This window comes from Nicotiana tabacum, chromosome 15 (genome assembly GCF_000715075.1).
Source record: "Nicotiana tabacum cultivar K326 chromosome 15, ASM71507v2, whole genome shotgun sequence".
In the NCBI taxonomy this organism is placed as follows: Eukaryota; Viridiplantae; Streptophyta; class Magnoliopsida; order Solanales; family Solanaceae; genus Nicotiana; species Nicotiana tabacum.
Window position 1 is genome coordinate 12,077,413 of NC_134094.1, and position 19,455 is coordinate 12,096,867.

The following is a 19,455-nucleotide window of genomic DNA, read 5'->3' on the forward strand; positions in this document are numbered from 1 at the left end:
GAAACAAAACAGTGCTTGTGTTTATTGGTGGCAAAAACGGTAATGAACTGCGCCTAATGGTAGCTCCCTCAGCCGCTTAAATTAAAAATAGCCGATAAATGTAAACTAATACCAGAATTTGTAAGCATAGATAACATAATGGAAGCAATTAAAGGGAACCACCAAAGTCAAATACGGATCCAAACTGATAAGACAAGGAAGAATAAAAACAACAACGAGTATTTCACCAATAACTCTTTACAACATGAGATAAACAACAAGAATTATGGACGAGGTACCACCTTGTACACAACAAGAACCACAACCGAGGTACCACCCGTATACAACAAGAATCACCCGAGGTTAAATTTCAACTATTACTATACCACATCCAAATTGTAATTAAGGAGAGGAATGTGCTCAATCTTAGCATAGTTTCTGATGTGTTAATTACTGCTTTTCAAGGATTGAACCTTTTGAATCATCATCTTGTACGTAAATATGCAGATTAGGCATGTAGTGTCTCTCTTCAATATATTCCCTTTTTGGTTATTAATAATCTATGAGTAGGGATCAGGCCTAATCCTTCGCCACACTTGGTGGTCTGATCTTTTTAGAAAAGTAAAGGAAATAATATAATTTGTTTAATTGCTACTCTATAGTCTAGTCTAGTCATTAAACAGAAGATTTCAATCGATAGCTCTCAATAACACTAAAATCTAGCCGTTCACATTTATTATTGTTTTAATATGAAATCGGCTAATAAATGAACATAATTTTTTTCTCTAACCCATATATTGAATTTTGGATGAATTTCAGCCCATTTTGAGTATAGTAGTTTTTCCATATACGTGATGGTATTAGTAGGACCCGTGACAATACATACATAATATTTCATGTTAAAAAGAAAGGAAGATTTTTTTGAAACTTGTGACACTTCTAGTCTTAAAAAAGATATAACATTTGTATTATTACGAAATCTTATCTTATTATTAAAAATAAAATTAAAATTTTAAATTAAATTATTTATAAATTAGAAAGTTATTTTTTTAATGGATTAAAAAAATATTGCCAAATAAACTATAAATAGTTCGACATTGATATACCATTCTACTCTTGTGCTCTCTATATCTCTCTACATTTCTCTGTCCCCCCCCCCCCCCCCCAAAAAGTAGAAAGAAAAAACCGAGTTTGCCGTTTAGAATGATACTTGGACTGAGAAGCAAAATCATACCACTTCCTGATCATAAGTTGGGAAATATCAAATTAGGTTCAGTAACCAGTAAGACACATAATTTTTATTACTATACGTTACAAGAAGATAAGTATCATTCAATTCTTTTATAACTAATTTCAGTCTCTTTTTTGATAAAATTTCTGTGTCTCCTTGTTCGAAGAAGATGCAATTTGCCACAGACCATGTAGAGTAAGATGCAGCCACAGTACTGCTTCATCAATGGTATGCTATTTCTTTTTGCATACAAATTTAGCCAACTGGAGTAACTGAGACAGAATTTTAAAAAGTGGCCTAGAAAAGGCCATTTGTGTAAATGCCCTTAATAAAGCAATGGTGGTTGCAGGAAGAGGCAAAGGAGAGAATAAGGGAAACATTTGGAAAAATAGAGCTATCTCCTTCTTCCTATGACACAGCATGGGTAGCTATGGTCCCTTCAAGATATTCTATGAACCAACCATGTTTTCCTCAGTGCTTAGATTGGATTCTTGAAAATCAAAGAGAAGATGGATCTTGGGGCCTAAATCCTAGCCATCCATTGCTTGTAAAAGACTCCCTTTCTTCCACTCTAGCATCTTTGCTTGCCCTTCGCAAATGGAGAATTGGAGATAACCAAGTCCAAAGAGGTAAATGACACCGAGTTTAGAAGAACGATTTCTTTGAAATTTGTGGTTGTAAATATGCAATGATATTTTTTTGGTTATAAAACAAAAAATTTAAAGTTAAATTTTATCCAAATATATAAAGGTGTCACTCATTTTAAAACTGACCTGAAGAAATTACATCATTTGAATTAATTTTTTCTGTGTAGTGTCAGAATATTAAAATTTTAATTGTTTACAAATCAGTTATATATCTTAGTGTAGCTTAGCTCCAAAGGTTAAATAATATATGAATAAAAGATATATCTTGTAAGCTAATTGATCTCCCATTAGCAAGCGTTCAGGGTGGTCCTTTGTAACAGGTCACAGACCAACAGTAAGAAGTTTGATTGTCTGTATCTTGTTTGAAGCGGTTTTGATTTTATGTCTCCCATCTGCGTACTAATTAATTTATTTTTACTATATAAGGTAGGGGATAATGCCGAACCCCATCATCATGGGCCAGCATAGCGCAGGGTGAATGGCTTCAATTAAAAAAAATTAACCTTAGTAGAGAAAAATTAAAGAGAAAAACAGAATGTGTGTATATCACTTAACCATATGGTTAAATAATAATATAATATATGAATAAAAGATGCATGCATTCATTAGTTTGTGTAAACACTAAGCAGAATAAAATGTTTAGTTACCATCTTGCATGTTATAATTGTCAAGTATCTAGACGATGTGCAAAAACAAGTAATGCTATTGACATGGTTCAAGAAAGAGTGAGCAAAGGAGTTTGCATTTTGTAGTATTATTAATTACTTGAATAGTTCCTTCATTTTTCTTTTAGGCCTTGGCTTTATTGAAACGCATGGTTGGGCAGTCGATAACAAGGATCAGATTTCACCTTTAGGATTTGAAATTATATTTCCCTGCATGATCAACTATGCAGAGAAACTTAATTTGGATCTACCTTTGGATCCTAACCTTGTAAATATGATGCTCTGCGAACGTGAATTAACAATTGAAAGGTATGCTTCTTTATTAAATGGTCATTTTACATATTATGGAAATTATTAGTTTTGCAGCCTTGCGCAAAAACTCCTAATGTATAAAACAATTATAGGGGAAGTTCAACAATATTAGTCGTCTGAAGCTAAATCTTAATAAAAGGCTTAAGCGTAATCTCATTCGATTCATATATTAATAAGAAAAAGGACATATTTTTTATATCTATAGATCAATAATCAAACATGACAAAGAGAAATATCAAAAAAACTTTGTTGAAATTGGAAAGATAAATGACTAGAAATAGGAAAAATGAATGGATATATGCATGAAAGGAAATATCATAGAGGGTAGGAGAGGTAAATGTACTACTAGTAGTTAATACTTAATAATCTTTTGGAAGAAGTTTACACATCTACTCATCCGTCCAAACAGTAAAAAGCTAACATAAATTTTGAAACAACTTATAAGTGATAGTTATTTCCTTTGTTTCAATTTATGCGGCAACATTTTGTTTTTGGTCCATTTTATAAAAAATAGTGACTTTCTAAATTTGAGAAGATTAAACTTCTCATTTTTATTCTTAATGAGAAATTTTTATATATATCCTCACAAATGTCTATGATTTTTTTATCATAAATTTCAAAAGTATCCTTTATTTCAAACTCCATAGTAATTCAAATTTTACCACATAAAGTCTCCCATGGTGGTATATAATAACTGTAATTTTTTGCCTGTAATTATTGAGAACAAAAGTACTAACTTCATTTGTCTTGCCTTTAATCGATCACACGAACAATTATACGACGGTGTTTGACTAGGTACTGAACTTAAGGAAGATTGAATGACTTTTGCCACATGTCTAAAGTGCGCTAGACTTACACATGACATAGCATTTATTTGATTATAAAAGTATCTCATTAAGGATAAATTAAAAGTTTACAAAAAGTTATCAAATAAAGAATGGGATTCTTCTTTTGTGAAAAGACATTAAAAAAAATATGTCATATAAAATGGAACAAAGGAATATAGAATTTGCCCTCTCCACGAATTTGTATGCAGATTTGTAAATTGACTTATAAAACTCCTAACTTTATGGAGTAAGTCTCTTGGGAAAATGTCATTCTGAAGAATGATAAAGCAAAAAAAAATAGTTTAAAATTTGTAGAGTGCAAAACTTCATTTTTAATTTAAACATGACTGCAACACTCACCCCTTCCAAAAATAGAAAGAGGTCATTCTTTTTTTGTACAGACTAAAAAGAAAATAGGTTCACATAAATTGAAACGAAAGGAGTACTAGATTTTGATACTCTAGCTTCAACTCATCAATTTGTTGGGCCATTTTTTAACCAATAGAGCCTTAAAGAATGAATTCGAGGGGAATATGGCAAATGTAGAATATTTTGCTGAAGGGCTCGGTGAATTATGTCATTGGAAAGAGATGATGCTTCGTCAGAGACACAACGGGTCGCTCTTTGATTCACCAGCCACTACTGCAGCTGCCTTGATTTACCATCAGTACGATGAGAAATGCTTTGGGTACTTGAACTCAATCTTGAAACTGCACGATAATTGGGGTATGCACTACTAAGATCATCTCAATACTTCCCCATTATCTGCCTAAAGGAAAATACTTTTCATATCTCTTCTTAGAATTCGTTGGAATTAAGTTTTAATTATGTTAGTATGTTTACTATATGTTCGATATGTTTGATAGGAGACTAATAGTTTTAGGGTACTAGAAAATATAAAGTACTTCTACTGATAAGAAATTTATGTTAGTATGATAATTTAGCGCTTGTGACGCATGGTGACATCCTTACCGCTTCTCCCCACAAGTACAAATGTACATCTACGAACAACTCACATATTGACTCAAATCATGCTTTAGAGAAAATCACAAGAAGAGTAAGTCTAATAAACTTACCTCTCAAGTCCAAACTCTGACATAGTACTACGATGAACCAATTTATTTAAAAAGCTCGGACGTCATCAACAAAGGGATATCTACATATATGTGGAAAATGGCAGAATTCTGACCGCCAAAACAGTCGGAATTCACGAATTTCCTACTACTTTCCGACCAAAATTGGTCGGTCGAAAAACAGTTGGTCGGAAAATAATTTTCGATCAAATCCGTTAGTGATTTCCGACCAAAGTAGTCGGAACGTTCGAAAGGTTAGACGACCAAATATTTTCAAATTTCCGACCAAAGTGGTCGGAATTTACCGACCGAATCAGTCGTAATAATATAAATAAAATAATTATTTATTTAAAATTAAATAATATAAATATATAATTTCCGACCGAATCGGTCGGAAATTAATATTTAAAAAATATAATTTCCGACCGAATCGGTCGGAAATTAATATTTAAAAAATATATTTTATTTAATTTCCGACGAAATCCGTCGAAAACTTTTTAATTTTTTTTTAAAATTTCCGACCGCATCGGTCGAAAATCTGGGAATTTTTGGCAAAATGTGGGCAGCTGTCCGACTGTTTCCGTCGGAAATCAGTCGGAATTTTCTGTAAAACTGAGCAGCATTCTGCCCAATTTGGAGCTACACCACGTGTCAAACTATTACAATATAATAACGCCAACAACCAATCAACCATTAACACAATCTAAACCAACAATACCAATCATTAACATAATCTAAACTAACAATACCAACTATTAAAATAATCTAAACCAACCATTAACACAACCTAAACTAACAATACCAACCATTAAACCTAACAATTTTGGACATAAAAATATCCAAATAGTAGCCCACATTCAAGTTTAAAAATAAAACATAAAGTTGTCTCTCACAATCAAGTTTACCAATCAACCAAAATACCACACCTAAACTACTACACATCAGATTCAGTTTGTTCATCCTCATCATCAGATAGATCATGCCCATGTTTTCTCATGAATTTCTGGCAGTGGAGGGTCGTCGACGGAGCTGCAGCGAGGCGGCATCGCCGGTGAGTGGCATTGGTGATGGCAGCGGCGGGTTGGGTGGGGGGGAGAGGGGAGGTTTGAGTGTGAGAGAGAGAAGAGAGAAGGAAGAAAACAGGGAAAGAAAAAAGAAAGGGGTCAGGGGGGTTTTAAAAGAAAATAGGTCAAATAGTCGAACCTCGTTTTAATAAAAAATTCCGACCGAATTAGTCGATAACAGTTATGCGGTATTTTTCGCCAAAATTTACGACGGATATAGACGGAATATCAGCCGTAATTATTATTAAAAATTGAAAAATATATTTTTATGCAATTTCCGACCGATTTCGTCAGAAATTTGCGACTACTTTTTCCGGTCGGAATATTTCGGTCGGAAATTGGCCGTTTTTTAGTAGTGATATATGAGTTCATATATCAATAACGCTTCATAACAATACCAACTAAGTAAGTAGCACTTAGGTCCAACTTCACATGACTTTCACAAAAATTCTTATTTCACCATTTGATATCAATCCTTGAATTTTAACTCCAATTCATCTATTAAATGTGTTATGGAATCTAGCCATTTCATTAGAAGTTCAAAACGATATCGTTCAAATAAGTCCAACACTATTCATCTTCCCTATTAATAAACTTTCAGTGTCAAAGCTATGATAGGAGGGTTCATCTATTCCACCCTTCTAACTACTTTTTCAGCTCATAAATAATATTAAAACACTCACTTATACTTCATAAATAAGGTTCATGTAGTAAAAATTATCTTTGTAAGAAAATCCTAGAAAATCTCTCTTTTGGTGTTTTTGGTTGATTTAATAAAATTTAGCAAACTAAAGGAAGTTTCAATGTTAATACTAGAATTAATTAACTTTAATGAGCACAAAACATCGATAAAAACTTGCCTTGTATGACCCAAATGAACCCTTGGTCAAAATCCTCTCGATCCTAAATCATCTAACTAATAATGAGTTGTACACCTGAGTATTTAAAGACACTGTAAACTAACTTCTAACTAATAACTAACTAACAGCTAATTACAAAGATCAATAACTAACACTAATTTATGAACCTTCTAGAAGTGTACTCCTTTAAATAATACACTGTACAACCTGTCTAAGCTACATATTTCAGCATTACTAATATAATCTTTTTCGTTATTCTTATAGTCCCCACTATTTGCCCTACAAAGATACATTCAAATCTCTTCTTAGTTGATGCCCTTCAAAATCTTGGAGTAGATCGGTATTTTAAAACAGAAGTCAAAAGAGTACTAGATGAAATATACAGGTAATTTGAAATGATCTTCATGGTTTATACAATTTATCTTTTTAAAACTTTTATTAATATTAATGCTGAATTATGAATAGGCTTTGGCTAGAAAAGAATGAAGAAATTTTTTCAGACGTTGCTCATTGTGCCATGGCGTTTCGACTTTTACGGATGAATAACTATGAAGTTTCCTCAGGTTTGTAACTAAAAACTCAGAAAATTAAATTTTTACCTATGCACCAATAATATAAGGGGTGTCTTGTCGTAATTGGTAAAGTTGTTTGTCGTAATTGGTAAAGTTGTTGGTCACAAGTTCAGGCCGTGCAAATAGCCTCTTGCAAAAATGCAGGGTAAGGCTGCTTAGAATATACCCTTATGGTTCGACCCTTCCCCGGACCTCGCGCATAGCGGGAGCTTAATGCACCGGGCTGTCCTTTTACTTATGCACCAATAAATTGTTACTTTCTTTCTGCAGAAGAACTTGAAGGATTTGTCGACCAAGAACATTTCTTTACAACATCAAGTGGGAAACTTATGAATCACGTTGCAATTCTCGAACTTCACCGAGCTTCACAGGTGGCTATTCATGAAAGGAAAGATCACATTTTAGATAAAATAAGTACTTGGACAAGGAATTTTATGGAGCAAAAACTCTTGGACAAGCACATCCCTGATAGGTCAAAGAAGGAGGTATCACCTGTATATAAATTAGGCCATTCAAAAAACATTCTTTGTAATTTTCAATTTTATGATATTCCATTACTAGCGAGTCAATTAAATATCAGATGGAATTTGCTATGAGGAAATTTTATGGCACATTTGATCGAGTGGAAACTAGACGTTACATCGAGTCATACAAAATGGACAGTTTTAAGATCTTAAAAGCGGCTTACAGGTATAATTCTGACACTATTACTATAAGATTTTAGATAATATGTACCGTCAGCGGGTTACATTTGCCAATTATTGCAGGTAATCTATATTGTTTTCAAGATTATAAATCTCACATTTTAAGGAGGCTTACCTGTAAATATTATTTGAGTGACGGTTAAAAAAACTTTACATTAATGATGTATGTAACGTAAACTCTTACTAAAAGTAGTATATATGTTTTGTTTATTCTTATTATTCTCTTCTGCATTTAAACGTGTGGACAGGGGCAGATTTATAGGAGAGATTATGGGGCACGCAAACCCATGATCTCCTCAAAATTAGATATTTTATGTACATATTTTTTAAAATTGGTATAATATTAACTATTGGCATCCATGCTTCTATTTAATATATTTTTTCCTCTTTTTATTTTAGTAATACATTCATGTACTGAAAATCCTAGATCCACATCTGTATATGGGCGGATCAGAGTTACGGTTGTAGCAATGCCCACCGCCTTCAACTTAAACAACATATGTCAGTGAACATTGGTATGCTAACGCTTAATATGGGTAGCAAGAAAAAATACAAGCTACTTTAAATAAAATGTAATGGTACATTTTCTATCGAAGTTGGAAGTCCTTAAAAATTGGTCATATTATTATGTGGGGTCTCTCTCTTTCTCTCTTTTAGGTCTTCCGGTATTAACAACATAGACTTGCTAAAGTTCTCAGAACACGATTTTAACTTGTGCCAAACCCGACACAAAGAAGAACTTCAACAGATGAAAAGGTATCTACACTGGTTAGCTTGACTAGACCTTGTCATTCTTAAACAACTTCATTTTGTTGATAATTATATATATATATATGAATGTAGGTGGTTCACAGATTGCAAACTCGAACAAGTAGGATTATCACAACAGTACTTATACACTAGTTACTTCATAATTGCTGCCATACTCTTTGAACCTGAATATGCTGATGCTCGTCTAGCATATGCAAAGTACGCCATAATAATAACAGCGGTGGATGATTTCTTCGATTGTTTTATTTGCAAAGAAGAACTGCAAAACATCATCGAATTAGTAGAGAGGTATTGTTATCTCTTTTCTTATAATATATCAACAAAATCCTTTGACCTATGTTGTTCAACTCACATTTTTTAGAGGCACTTGAGTTTATGATAAAGAATGTTACACTTGTCCCTCATCAATTTTGTACGGGCTTTTAAAAGGGTTCAAATGATCCTAGGCTACTTCATTCATAGCTTTATGGTTTTGGATTTATACTAATATTCTTTCACATGGTATCAGAGCCAAAACTTTCTTTTTTTCATTCAGACCATTAAGCCACTAACATTGCTATGGCCTAACTTATCAATTATCATGTTGAGCCTAATCTACTTAACTCTTGAAGATCACAATTTGTTGAGACTCTTCTCTTTCTACGTTAAAAATAATAACCAAAACAGAAACAAACCGTAGAACCGGGCTGTGTTGCAAGAGAGTATTAGAGAATGTTACACTTGTCCCTTAGATACTCCACCCGATTACCTTGAAATTTTGGATTAGATACTCATACTCTTTCACATATTATGTTAACACTTTCACTATAGATGGGAGGGATACTCAACCGTCGGATTCCGTTCAGAGAGGGTTAGAATTTTCTTTTTGGCACTTTACAAAATGGTAGAGGAAATTGCGGCAAAGGCGGAAACTAAGCAAGGTCGATGTGTCAAAGATCACCTTATTAACTTGGTATGAAGAAGTACATTAATTATTATATATTCTCTAAATCAATTTTTTTTTCATGCTTATATTTCTTTCTTTTCGATTGACTAGAAATATATCTTGTTATAGTGGATTGATATGTTGAAGTGTATGCTGGTGGAATTGGACCTTTGGAAAATTAAATCAACTACCCCAAGCATAGAGGAGTACTTGTCTGTTGCATGTGTAACTATTGGTGTTCCATGTTTTGTTCTCACATCACTATATCTTCTTGGACCAAAACTGTCCAAGGATGTCATAGAAAGTTCTGAGGTCAGTGCCTTATGCAATTGTACAGCTGCTGTGGCCCGATTGATTAATGATATACACAGTTACAAGGTAATATTATTTTCTTCGTTAGAAGAATATTTTATCAAATGTTGGCTATTGATTTTTGACAATCTTTTTTCAATATATTGAACTGAGATAAAATTTTACATAAAATATTCTTTTTTCGAAACACTAACTTCTTCAAATCAAATTTTATTCCAAAAATTACTAAAATTTACATTTGAAAGTGAGAAGTGACACAAAAACAAAGCCTTGTCCGGCTAGATTGATATTTGATAAATTAATATAATATAATGTGCTGCTGGTTCATTTTCTTCTTATTAAGCTCGTCTCACTAAGTTTTCGCGCTAGAAGGATCAGACCACGTTGAATTTATTTTGTACGCTTTTTTTTCAAGTAGACATACAAGTGTATAATTATAACATTAATCCTTATTATTTCGTGTGTTCTTGCAGAGAGAACAAGCAGAAAGTTCAACAAATATGGTATCAATATTAATAACACAAAGTCAGGGAACTATCTCTGAAGAAGAGGCTATAAGACAGATAAAGGAAATGATGGAAAGTAAGAGAAGAGAGTTGCTAGGGATGGTTCTACAAAATAAAGAAAGCCAATTGCCACAAGTGTGCAAGGATCTTTTTTGGACGACAATCAACGCAGCTTATTCTATACATACACATGGCGATGGGTATCGCTTCCCAGAGGAATTCAAGAACCATATCAACGATGTAATTTACAAACCACTCAATCAATATTCCCCATAATATGCCTTAAATCTTTTACAATATGTTACTAATCTTTGGAACTTGGTTGTGATATTATTAGATGCATGGACGAATTGTACTTCTTTTATGTTGTGCACAATAATGTACAACTGTTACTATGGGAAAAACTTACTTACACTGCTATTTTAACTAAAGCGCATTTACCATTATTAGTGTTTACCATAAAAACGGATAATAATTAAATTTATATGTGGTTTTAAGGATATGTGGATTAATTCAATACAAATAATAAATAATGTTAGATTAAACAGATAAATGATGTAATAAATTGTCAAACCAATTAAGGGAGTGATCTCAGACTCAGTAACAGTTTAATGTAATGCCTGCCTTCGATCCCGGGCTCACAACAATGAAGAACTGATGAACAAAAGTAAGAACTTTTGAATAAAAGAGAAAATAAGAATATATTGCCTTGATATGCGTGTTACAATGTGTCTAATGAATAGTCAAACGACCATTTAGATAGTAGGGGAGTTTTACCCTAAGTACAATTTCATAAAATGTAAAATTCTTCCATTTGCTAATCACATATTTTCTGCCGATACGTGCCGAGATTCACGCTGTGACATCCGGCTGGGCGCGGATATCACAACCCTTCTCTAGTCGTGCTCGATTATCTCGTGATGTTCTCCGAAGTTTTGGGATTCGAATCGGACCTGGGGGATGTGGCCCCGATTCTTCCGAGGGCAGGTGTTTTGCCCAGAACCTGACTCGAGGAGCTCCTTGCCCCGATTCCGGTTTCTTAGGATCATATCTCTGCTCCGTTTACTCCATCGAGAACCGAAGTATCAAACGGGCTCGGTTTCACCCGTATACAGATAGTCCCCTCGTTTCTCAGAGAGTAAATTTACTGAAACGACGAGAAATAACATATGCACTTCGATCCATTCTTCAATACGCCGTGACAGAAACAACCAAGAATCCAAAACGTCCCGTCAGTCGTGACGTCATGATTTCAAACATGCATCAATCATCGGCGGGTCATCCCTGAATACGAAACGGCGTGAAACCTCTATAAATACTTTCCTCCTTTGTTCATTTTTTACTTTTTTGCGAAGCTTCTACCTTCGAGTTTTCAGGATATCACTACCCTTGTTCACATTCTAACATTTTATCTCCGTTCTTCAAGACTTTCATAGTAAGTTGCAAGTTTTTACCTAATTTTTACCCAAATTAGCGCACCTCACTTTTCATCTTCCAATTTATCTTCATATTTTTTAAGCTTTTTCCAGATAGCAATGGCTAAAACTTTCAAATCTTTTCCCCAACAAGTCGCTTCTTCTTCTTCGCAATTAACTGCTGAAATCGAGGAGATCACTCCCGATGTGGTCGTCCTCGAGAGATCTGCTCCTGGCGCAACTACCGATGAACCGGCTGCCGAGCCTCCTTTAAAAATATTCGTTTCCGGGGGTTGTTCGATTGTCGATGACTTTAAGGTTGAGAAGCCCTCGTCGGTGCAGGGCCGGGGTGAAAGTGTATCAAGATATATATGCTCCATTACCGAAGACATCCTCCCCGTGGTCCGAGAGGACTGCAACTGGGTGGGTAAGAACGTAGTAGTCCCCGGGCCTACAGATGCCATCACTACCCACGTGGAGGGGTATCTATGTATTTACATTTGTCCCTTCACATTGGGCCCGGTAGACCCGGTTATCTTGGATTTCTACAAGAGGTACGAAGTATGCCTCGGACAAATCCATCTGTCGCGGTGGAGAATCGTGATCCTCCTTCGGTTTTTCGTGAACAAGACCGAATTTAGTCGAGCCCTCAAACCATGTCGAACAACGTCGAAATTATGAATTGCGTCTCGAATCGAATTATGAGTTTTCAAATCTTCCAACTTCTATAATTTGCGCTGAAACGTATCAAATCAATCCGGAATGACTTCAAATTTTGCATACAAATTAGAAATGACATAATGGAACTGTTCCAATTTCCAAAATCGAAATCTGAACCCGTTATCGACAAAATCAACCTTCGGTCAAACTTATAAATATTTTAAAACTTCAATTTTTCCAATTTCGCCAAAAATGGGCTGAATTGACCTACGGACTTCCAAATCCAAATCTGGACATATGCCTAAGTATGAAATCACCATATGAAACTATTGGAGTCATCAAAACTTCATTTCGGAGTCGTTTGCTCAAAAGTCAAACTCCGGTCAACTCTTTTCATTTAAGTTTCAAAAATAAGAATTGTTCTTTCGATTTAATTCCGAACCTTCCGAAAACCAAACTCGACCTTGTACGTACCATTTTCAATCCAATCTTTACCCATTTGAACTCAACAATCTTTCCATAACCTTATTGGTACAAGCATGTATGACTAATACTCTCACACGCAAGAATCACACTCACAATCACCCATCTTTACCCAAACTCAAAATTGAAGAATAGGGGTTAGAAGCTTACCTCTTGGGTGAAGATCTTGTGATAATTCCTTATTGGATTTCAAAGCTTGAACAAGATTTTTGATGAACAAAGCACTTGAGCTTCTTTCTCTCTCTAAAACACTCTCACTTCTCTCTAAAATCATCAGATAATTGCCCCAAAATAAGCCACAAAGCCTATTTATCAAAATAGGGTCGGGTTATGAAAATAGGAAAATTAACCCTCCGAAATCGGGTCTGCGGTCGCATGACCGCAGAATGGGTATGCGGGTCGCACAATACACCGCAAAATTGGTGCCCAAAAATGGGCTTCTCTGGACAGGTCTGCGACTAATTTTGCGGTCGCATAACCACTTCGGTGATTGCAGATTTGGCCGCAGACTCGCATTCTGCCAGCCTTTGGTAATTTGGTCATAACTTCTTGTAGGAGTGTCCAAATGACGAACGGTTTGAAGAGTCATAAACTAGACTCGAAGACTTTCATTTGATAGATAGATCATCACATAATTCCTTATATATAGATAGAAATGCTCATTCAAAGTTTGGTCTTGTGCATACTTATTTGAAACTTTAGTCTATTATGAAATTTTCTAACTTGACTTAGACTTAGGCCTCTCCTTAGACCCCATATCACTTATAATATGCCTCGTACACTTGTTATCATATCCAATTGGTATTCATAATATTAATAGTCCTCAAATGAGAAGTAGAGTCCTCCCCCAAACATATAACATAACTTATCTCTTCTTTCACCCATTTCAATTTCCCGAATTTTTATTAACTCCCAAAATTTTCAAAAATTGCGCCAGAGTTTCCTTTGTAACTGGGCCTATTCACTTGCCATAGAATTCGAGAAACCAATCCTAACAACACATGCATAATCCAATCAACGTAACACAACATGAAAACAATACTAACACTGGCATCATAAGCAATATATTACTAGAAAAGGAATACCATTAGCATCAACTACTCAGGTGATACTTAACTTGTAGCAGGTAAGGTCTCAACATCTTCATAGAACACAGAAATAGACGTTTAAATTAAATACGACATTTTTGGGTCATCACAAAGGGTATAAGCCGAAACCTCTTCATTTAGCTGCAGTCAAACCAACATTGCAAGGGTATAGTATTTTTTTCATTGAGGAATATTAGTTTTGAATCATTAGATTATGTGAAAGCTTTTTTTTCTCAAATTCAACAAGAGAGATATTGGTTTCTAATTGATAGATTCTATAGCGATTTTCAAGTGTAATAAAAAGTATATTTAAAAAAATATTTGGTATGACGTGCAATAGTTATTTTTAAAATGTAAACAAATTATTTCGAATTGGGATTATATTTTAAATTATAATATAATTTTTAAAATAAAAGATAAGATATTTTTAAATTTTAGTAGAGAATTTTTAAAATAATTATAATAGAAGTCATATCATGGATAAAATCAAAAAACTGAAATCTTACGGATTATTGCATAATATCCGGCCAGATTTATTATTTATTTTTTATAGCTAATATACATAGATGATATACCGACAACACACGATTATACACCTGTTATATATGAATTATATAAAAATTACACATCCTCAACTTTTTAATTTAAGTGGTTGGGTGAGCACAAGTTTAGGTCGATAAGATAAAGCCAAAAGAAAAATATGACAGAATTTTAACCAAAGACTAAAAATATAAATAAAGTTTTTATGTAGACAATTTCTATTAAAACTCATCCTTTTATTACGAAATAAATTATTTTTTTGTAACAAAATAAATAAAGACATACAAAATAAGATAAAAGAAAGTAAATATAGAAAAATATTTATGAAAAATCTAAAAACCAGAAATAAGAGACGACAATGAATTTCTTCTTCTGTTTCATCTTTGTTGAGTGTAAATAATTTAGATGCCGATCTCATCGATTTCAAATATTTTTTTTAACTCAAATACATAGATTATAAGATAAGGATATCTTAGATATTTGTTTTTATTTACATTGTGTGTCGTTTTTTTTTAAAAAAATTACTATTACTAGGAAACTGATATGATATTCGAATTTGAATTTAAATACAATTTAAGTAGTTTGCATTGAGGTTAAGCCAAGTATGGTGTCAAGAAAAAATAACTTGGCAATTTTAAGATAATATATGCAATGTTATATAATAATAATCAATTAATCTAACATTTAATGATTCAAATAACAACAAATCTGTATATGTAGGGTATTCAAAATTCAAAATCTGTTGGCTAGAGATATCGGTAAACTCAAAAAGGAGTCATACTGAAATAAAGTTTCACCGGCCAAAGAATCATTTATATTTTTAGATAGCCGATTAAAGTAAATTTTAAATTAACGATAATATCTTCAATTGCATCATTATAAAGATAATCATTATTAAAAAATATATAATATTTTAGAAATTGAAATTTCAAAATAGAAATATTTGTTTAAACATAATAGCATACCAAATAAGAATTCAAGTCGTAGTAAAAGAGTCACGTCCTAACCAAAGAATCGTTCATATTGCGCCACCCTTTGTGCTTTGTCATAGCTCATAAATACGAGTTATTATTTCACTTTGTGACTTTTTTTAGGTTCCAATGACACCAATAAGAATGGTACAAAAATAAAATTATCACTACGAGATTTGAGAAAATGTTAGCCTTTTTTTATGTAGTGTTCTTAATCAATATCTAACGATTATCTATAATTATCTAGAAGATTTAAATTTTAAGGTTATTTATATATAATTCAAATAGCTCAGATATTTAACATGGTTAATGTCAAATATGAAAATGGAGTCTTATGTCACGCCCCGAACCTAGGAGCGAGACCAGCACCCGGTGCCTCACCTAACCTGGCGTACCAAATTGCGACTAACGGACTCTGAACATATAATGTCATACTTTGGCCATGAGGCCACCTTGCAAGACAATTTGCGAAGCAAAATATAAAATCTAATGGAAACTAGCGCTAACTAAACATCAATATAAAGCTAGGCCGACAAGGTCGTCATAGCTACTACAGCTGACAAACCACCAAATTATACATACCAGGACTACAAACCCAACATACCGCACTAACCAACAGGATATGTCTACAAGCCTCTACTGATAGATATATTGTGATCGGAATAGGGCCCCGACCTACCCATAATATATATATAAATACATACATAAGATGTACACAAAAACCTAGACCCGATAACTCCGAAGGATGTGGAGCTTACCGATCAGGCTAAACTCTGGAAACACCTACTGAGGAGGTCTACCTGTCTGTCTATCTGAACCTGCATGCATGAAATGCAGCGTCCCTGGAAAGGGACGTCAGTACGAAATAATGTACCGAGTATGTAAGGCAATAACATAACTGAAAACTGAAACTGAACTGATAACATAATAACTGGAAGTAACTGGGAGTTAAAGATGATCTGGAGATATACTTACCTGCTGATAGTGACTAAACTCCTTCAATATAGTAAGTAAAATAAATGTCCGGCCCTATAAGGCTCGGTACGTGTAACTGCTCGGCCGTAGTAGGCTCGCTCATAGGCGCTCGGCCATACTAGGCTCTGTATCTCGGCCATCCTGGGCTCACTCATAGGCGCTCAGCCACAGTAGGCTCGGTATATATAACTTACCATCTGATCAGAGGTTGCCCGATAGGGGCCTGCCCACCGATTATATCTCGATGGTGGTGAAAATAGTGTAATACTGTATATACATATATAGAACCTCTGCTCTCTTGACTGAATAAAGACAAAACTAAACTGAATATGAAGTCCCAATAAGGAATAATATTGTAACTTATGAGGCTAGAATAATGTGAATAAATTCATGAATACGAACTTCTCTTTATGTCTCATTATTAACACATGTAGCTACGAGATCATGCCAAAATGAAGGAAGGGCTTAGCCTTAACATACCTTATCACAATATTTCCAATCACCAAGTTGAACTCACCTCTTCTCACCTTAATCTACAAGAATGATAATAATACTATCGTTAAGTTATGAAAGGTACAACTATCGCACAACGAACGACAAACTTATTTTGTATTAAAACGGGCAGCATCTCCCCTATAATCCTTACTTCCTCCAAATTCAAGATAACACCAACAATACAAGAACAGAACAATAACAACACATATACATCATTTTCCAGTCCTATATACACCATCAAATAATACAAAACAGCCCAACACACCCCAATCGCTTCATACACAAAACGACCACCGTAGTAGTGTCAACAACCCGAAATTGTTACGATGAACGACCAGCCCAACATCCTGCATTTATGTGATGTTTCTCCACACCCTTCCTCCTCCAAAACTCTCACAAAACAGTAGTAAAAGATGCTGCCCAACAGCACAACAAAACAGTCCGCTACAAGTGAATAACTCGAACTCACGGCTTCCGATCACCGTCCCGTGAGTTCTTATAAGTATAGAACGACTTACCATGAATTTATAGCAGATAAAATGGATGAAAGAGAGCAGTAAACTCACCTTATTTGTTGGATAACTCAGCTCCTATCTTGGTTCTTCAAACTCTAGGTTTTACCTCCAATTAGAACTTGAAAGGGAGAGAAAATCAATTAGGGTTTGGGGGAAATTTTTGGGAGGATTTGTTTGCAGAGCTTATGTCTGATTATTATGCTCTATTTTAGGTCTAATATATGAAGAAAATAGGCCTTTAAAAGGCCTCTTTGGACGACCCGAAATGGCCCATTTTTGGGCTTTCATTTAACCAAGTAGGTGACACACCTACTTGTCACCTAGCAGCTTGCGCAGTATCGCAAACATGCCCATATCTCTCTACTCCGATGTCGTATTGACAAACGGTTTAATGCGTTGGAAAATAGACTCATAGATATTTAATTTTATGGGTGGAACGCCCCATAAATCTACGTATATTGGGAGAAAATTGCAGTTACAGTTGACCCAAAGTTTCAGTAAAACTTATGAATTTAACTTGTGATGACTTTCATCGACTTTTGTTCCACAACTCGCTTGACTTCAAAACATAACACATGGATGTCATACGACTAATATAAATCATAACATAATGTCCTTAGCATGTTAAGCACCCTAGTCTCACCCCAAAGGTGCATGTTATAACCTTCCCAACTTGTCGACTTTTGACGAAATATTGTTTTCTTCAATTGCTTTAGCTTATGAACTGTCCAACCCTCTTTGTACTTGTTGTTCATGATCTTCAATATTTGTAACCTCAGAGGTAACATGATTAACTTACTTTATATACTTTTAAATATTATCTCATTTTTGGTCCTACATTAATTTGCTTACGATGCATTTTTACGTACCAAAATATAGGGTGTAACATCACTCCCCCCTTGGGAACATTCGTCCTCGAATGTTTACTCTTAGAGACTTTGGAAAATCTTTCCAGAGTATCCTTCGTACACTAGGTTAAAACCAACCTGCACGCAGCTAGAAAACACACTATGCATGCCACACATGGCCATTCTTTATAAATAGCAACAATTTTCCTCACCGACCGTAAATCATAAATATTGAAAGTGAAAAATAAAAGCTTACCTGATGACCTGCTAGCCTAAATGGAGCTGTGTTGTAGCATCCCATCTCGAACCATATCTTCAGTTTGAAATAGGTAGGGGTATTTAGACTTCATTTCTCCCTCCGATTCCCACGTCATCTCTTCTACATTCTTGCTCCTCCATAAAACCTTCACGGAAGCTACCTCCTTATTTCGTAGCTTGCGGATTTGTCGGTCTAGGATGGCAACTGGAATTTCCTCGTATGACAAGTCTTCTGTAATCTGTACATCATCTGTGGACACCACTCGGGTAGGATCGCCAATGCACTTCCGTAGCATAGATACATGAAAAACCGGATGGACAGACTCCAATTCTGAGGGCAACTCTAACTCATAAGCTACTTGGCCCACTCTCCGAATGATCCTATAAGGCCCAATATACCGTGGGCTAAGCTTGCCTTTCTTGCCAAACCTCATCACGCCCTTCATAGGTGATACCTTTAAGAATACCCAGTCATTAATCCTGAACTCTAAGTCTCGTTGCCGCACGTCAGAATATGACTTCTGACGACTCTGAGCTGTCAACAGTCGCTCCCAGATAAGCTTTACTTTCTCTATGGCCTGTTGAACCAGGTCTGGCCCATATAACCCAGATTCTCCAACATCAAACCACCCTATAGGAGATCTGCACTTACGCCCATACAAAGCCTCGTACGGAGCCATCTGGATACTGGAGTGGTAACTGTTATTATATGAAAACTCGATAAGAGGTAGATGTTCATCCCAACTTCTTTTAAAATCC

The 19,455-nt window shown here is 34.7% G+C and overlaps 1 protein-coding gene across 11 annotated transcripts; it reads left to right on the plus strand.

Annotated features, from left to right (window-relative positions):
- Positions 1-1,096: 1,096 nt before the first annotated feature.
- LOC142169410 (cis-abienol synthase, chloroplastic) lies at positions 1,097-10,879 on the plus strand. 11 transcript variants are annotated; one of them, XM_075230560.1, is made up of 14 exons: positions 1,097-1,261; positions 1,377-1,438; positions 1,560-1,839; positions 2,651-2,831; positions 4,167-4,387; positions 6,923-7,043; positions 7,124-7,221; positions 7,501-7,715; positions 7,811-7,920; positions 8,592-8,690; positions 8,778-8,993; positions 9,516-9,657; positions 9,760-10,008; positions 10,416-10,879. In XM_075230560.1, exons 1-14 carry the CDS (start codon positions 1,183-1,185, stop codon positions 10,722-10,724), a joined length of 2,382 nt encoding a protein of 793 aa, XP_075086661.1. In that variant the 5' UTR covers positions 1,097-1,182; the 3' UTR covers positions 10,725-10,879. The 11 variants fall into 11 exon arrangements, 10 of the variants coding, with proteins under 10 accessions (XP_075086661.1, XP_075086662.1, XP_075086669.1 ...); XM_075230561.1 differs by having other exon boundaries at positions 1,380-1,438; XR_012699137.1 differs by having other exon boundaries at positions 1,098-1,261; positions 9,742-10,008.
- Positions 10,880-19,455: the final 8,576 nt, after the last annotated feature.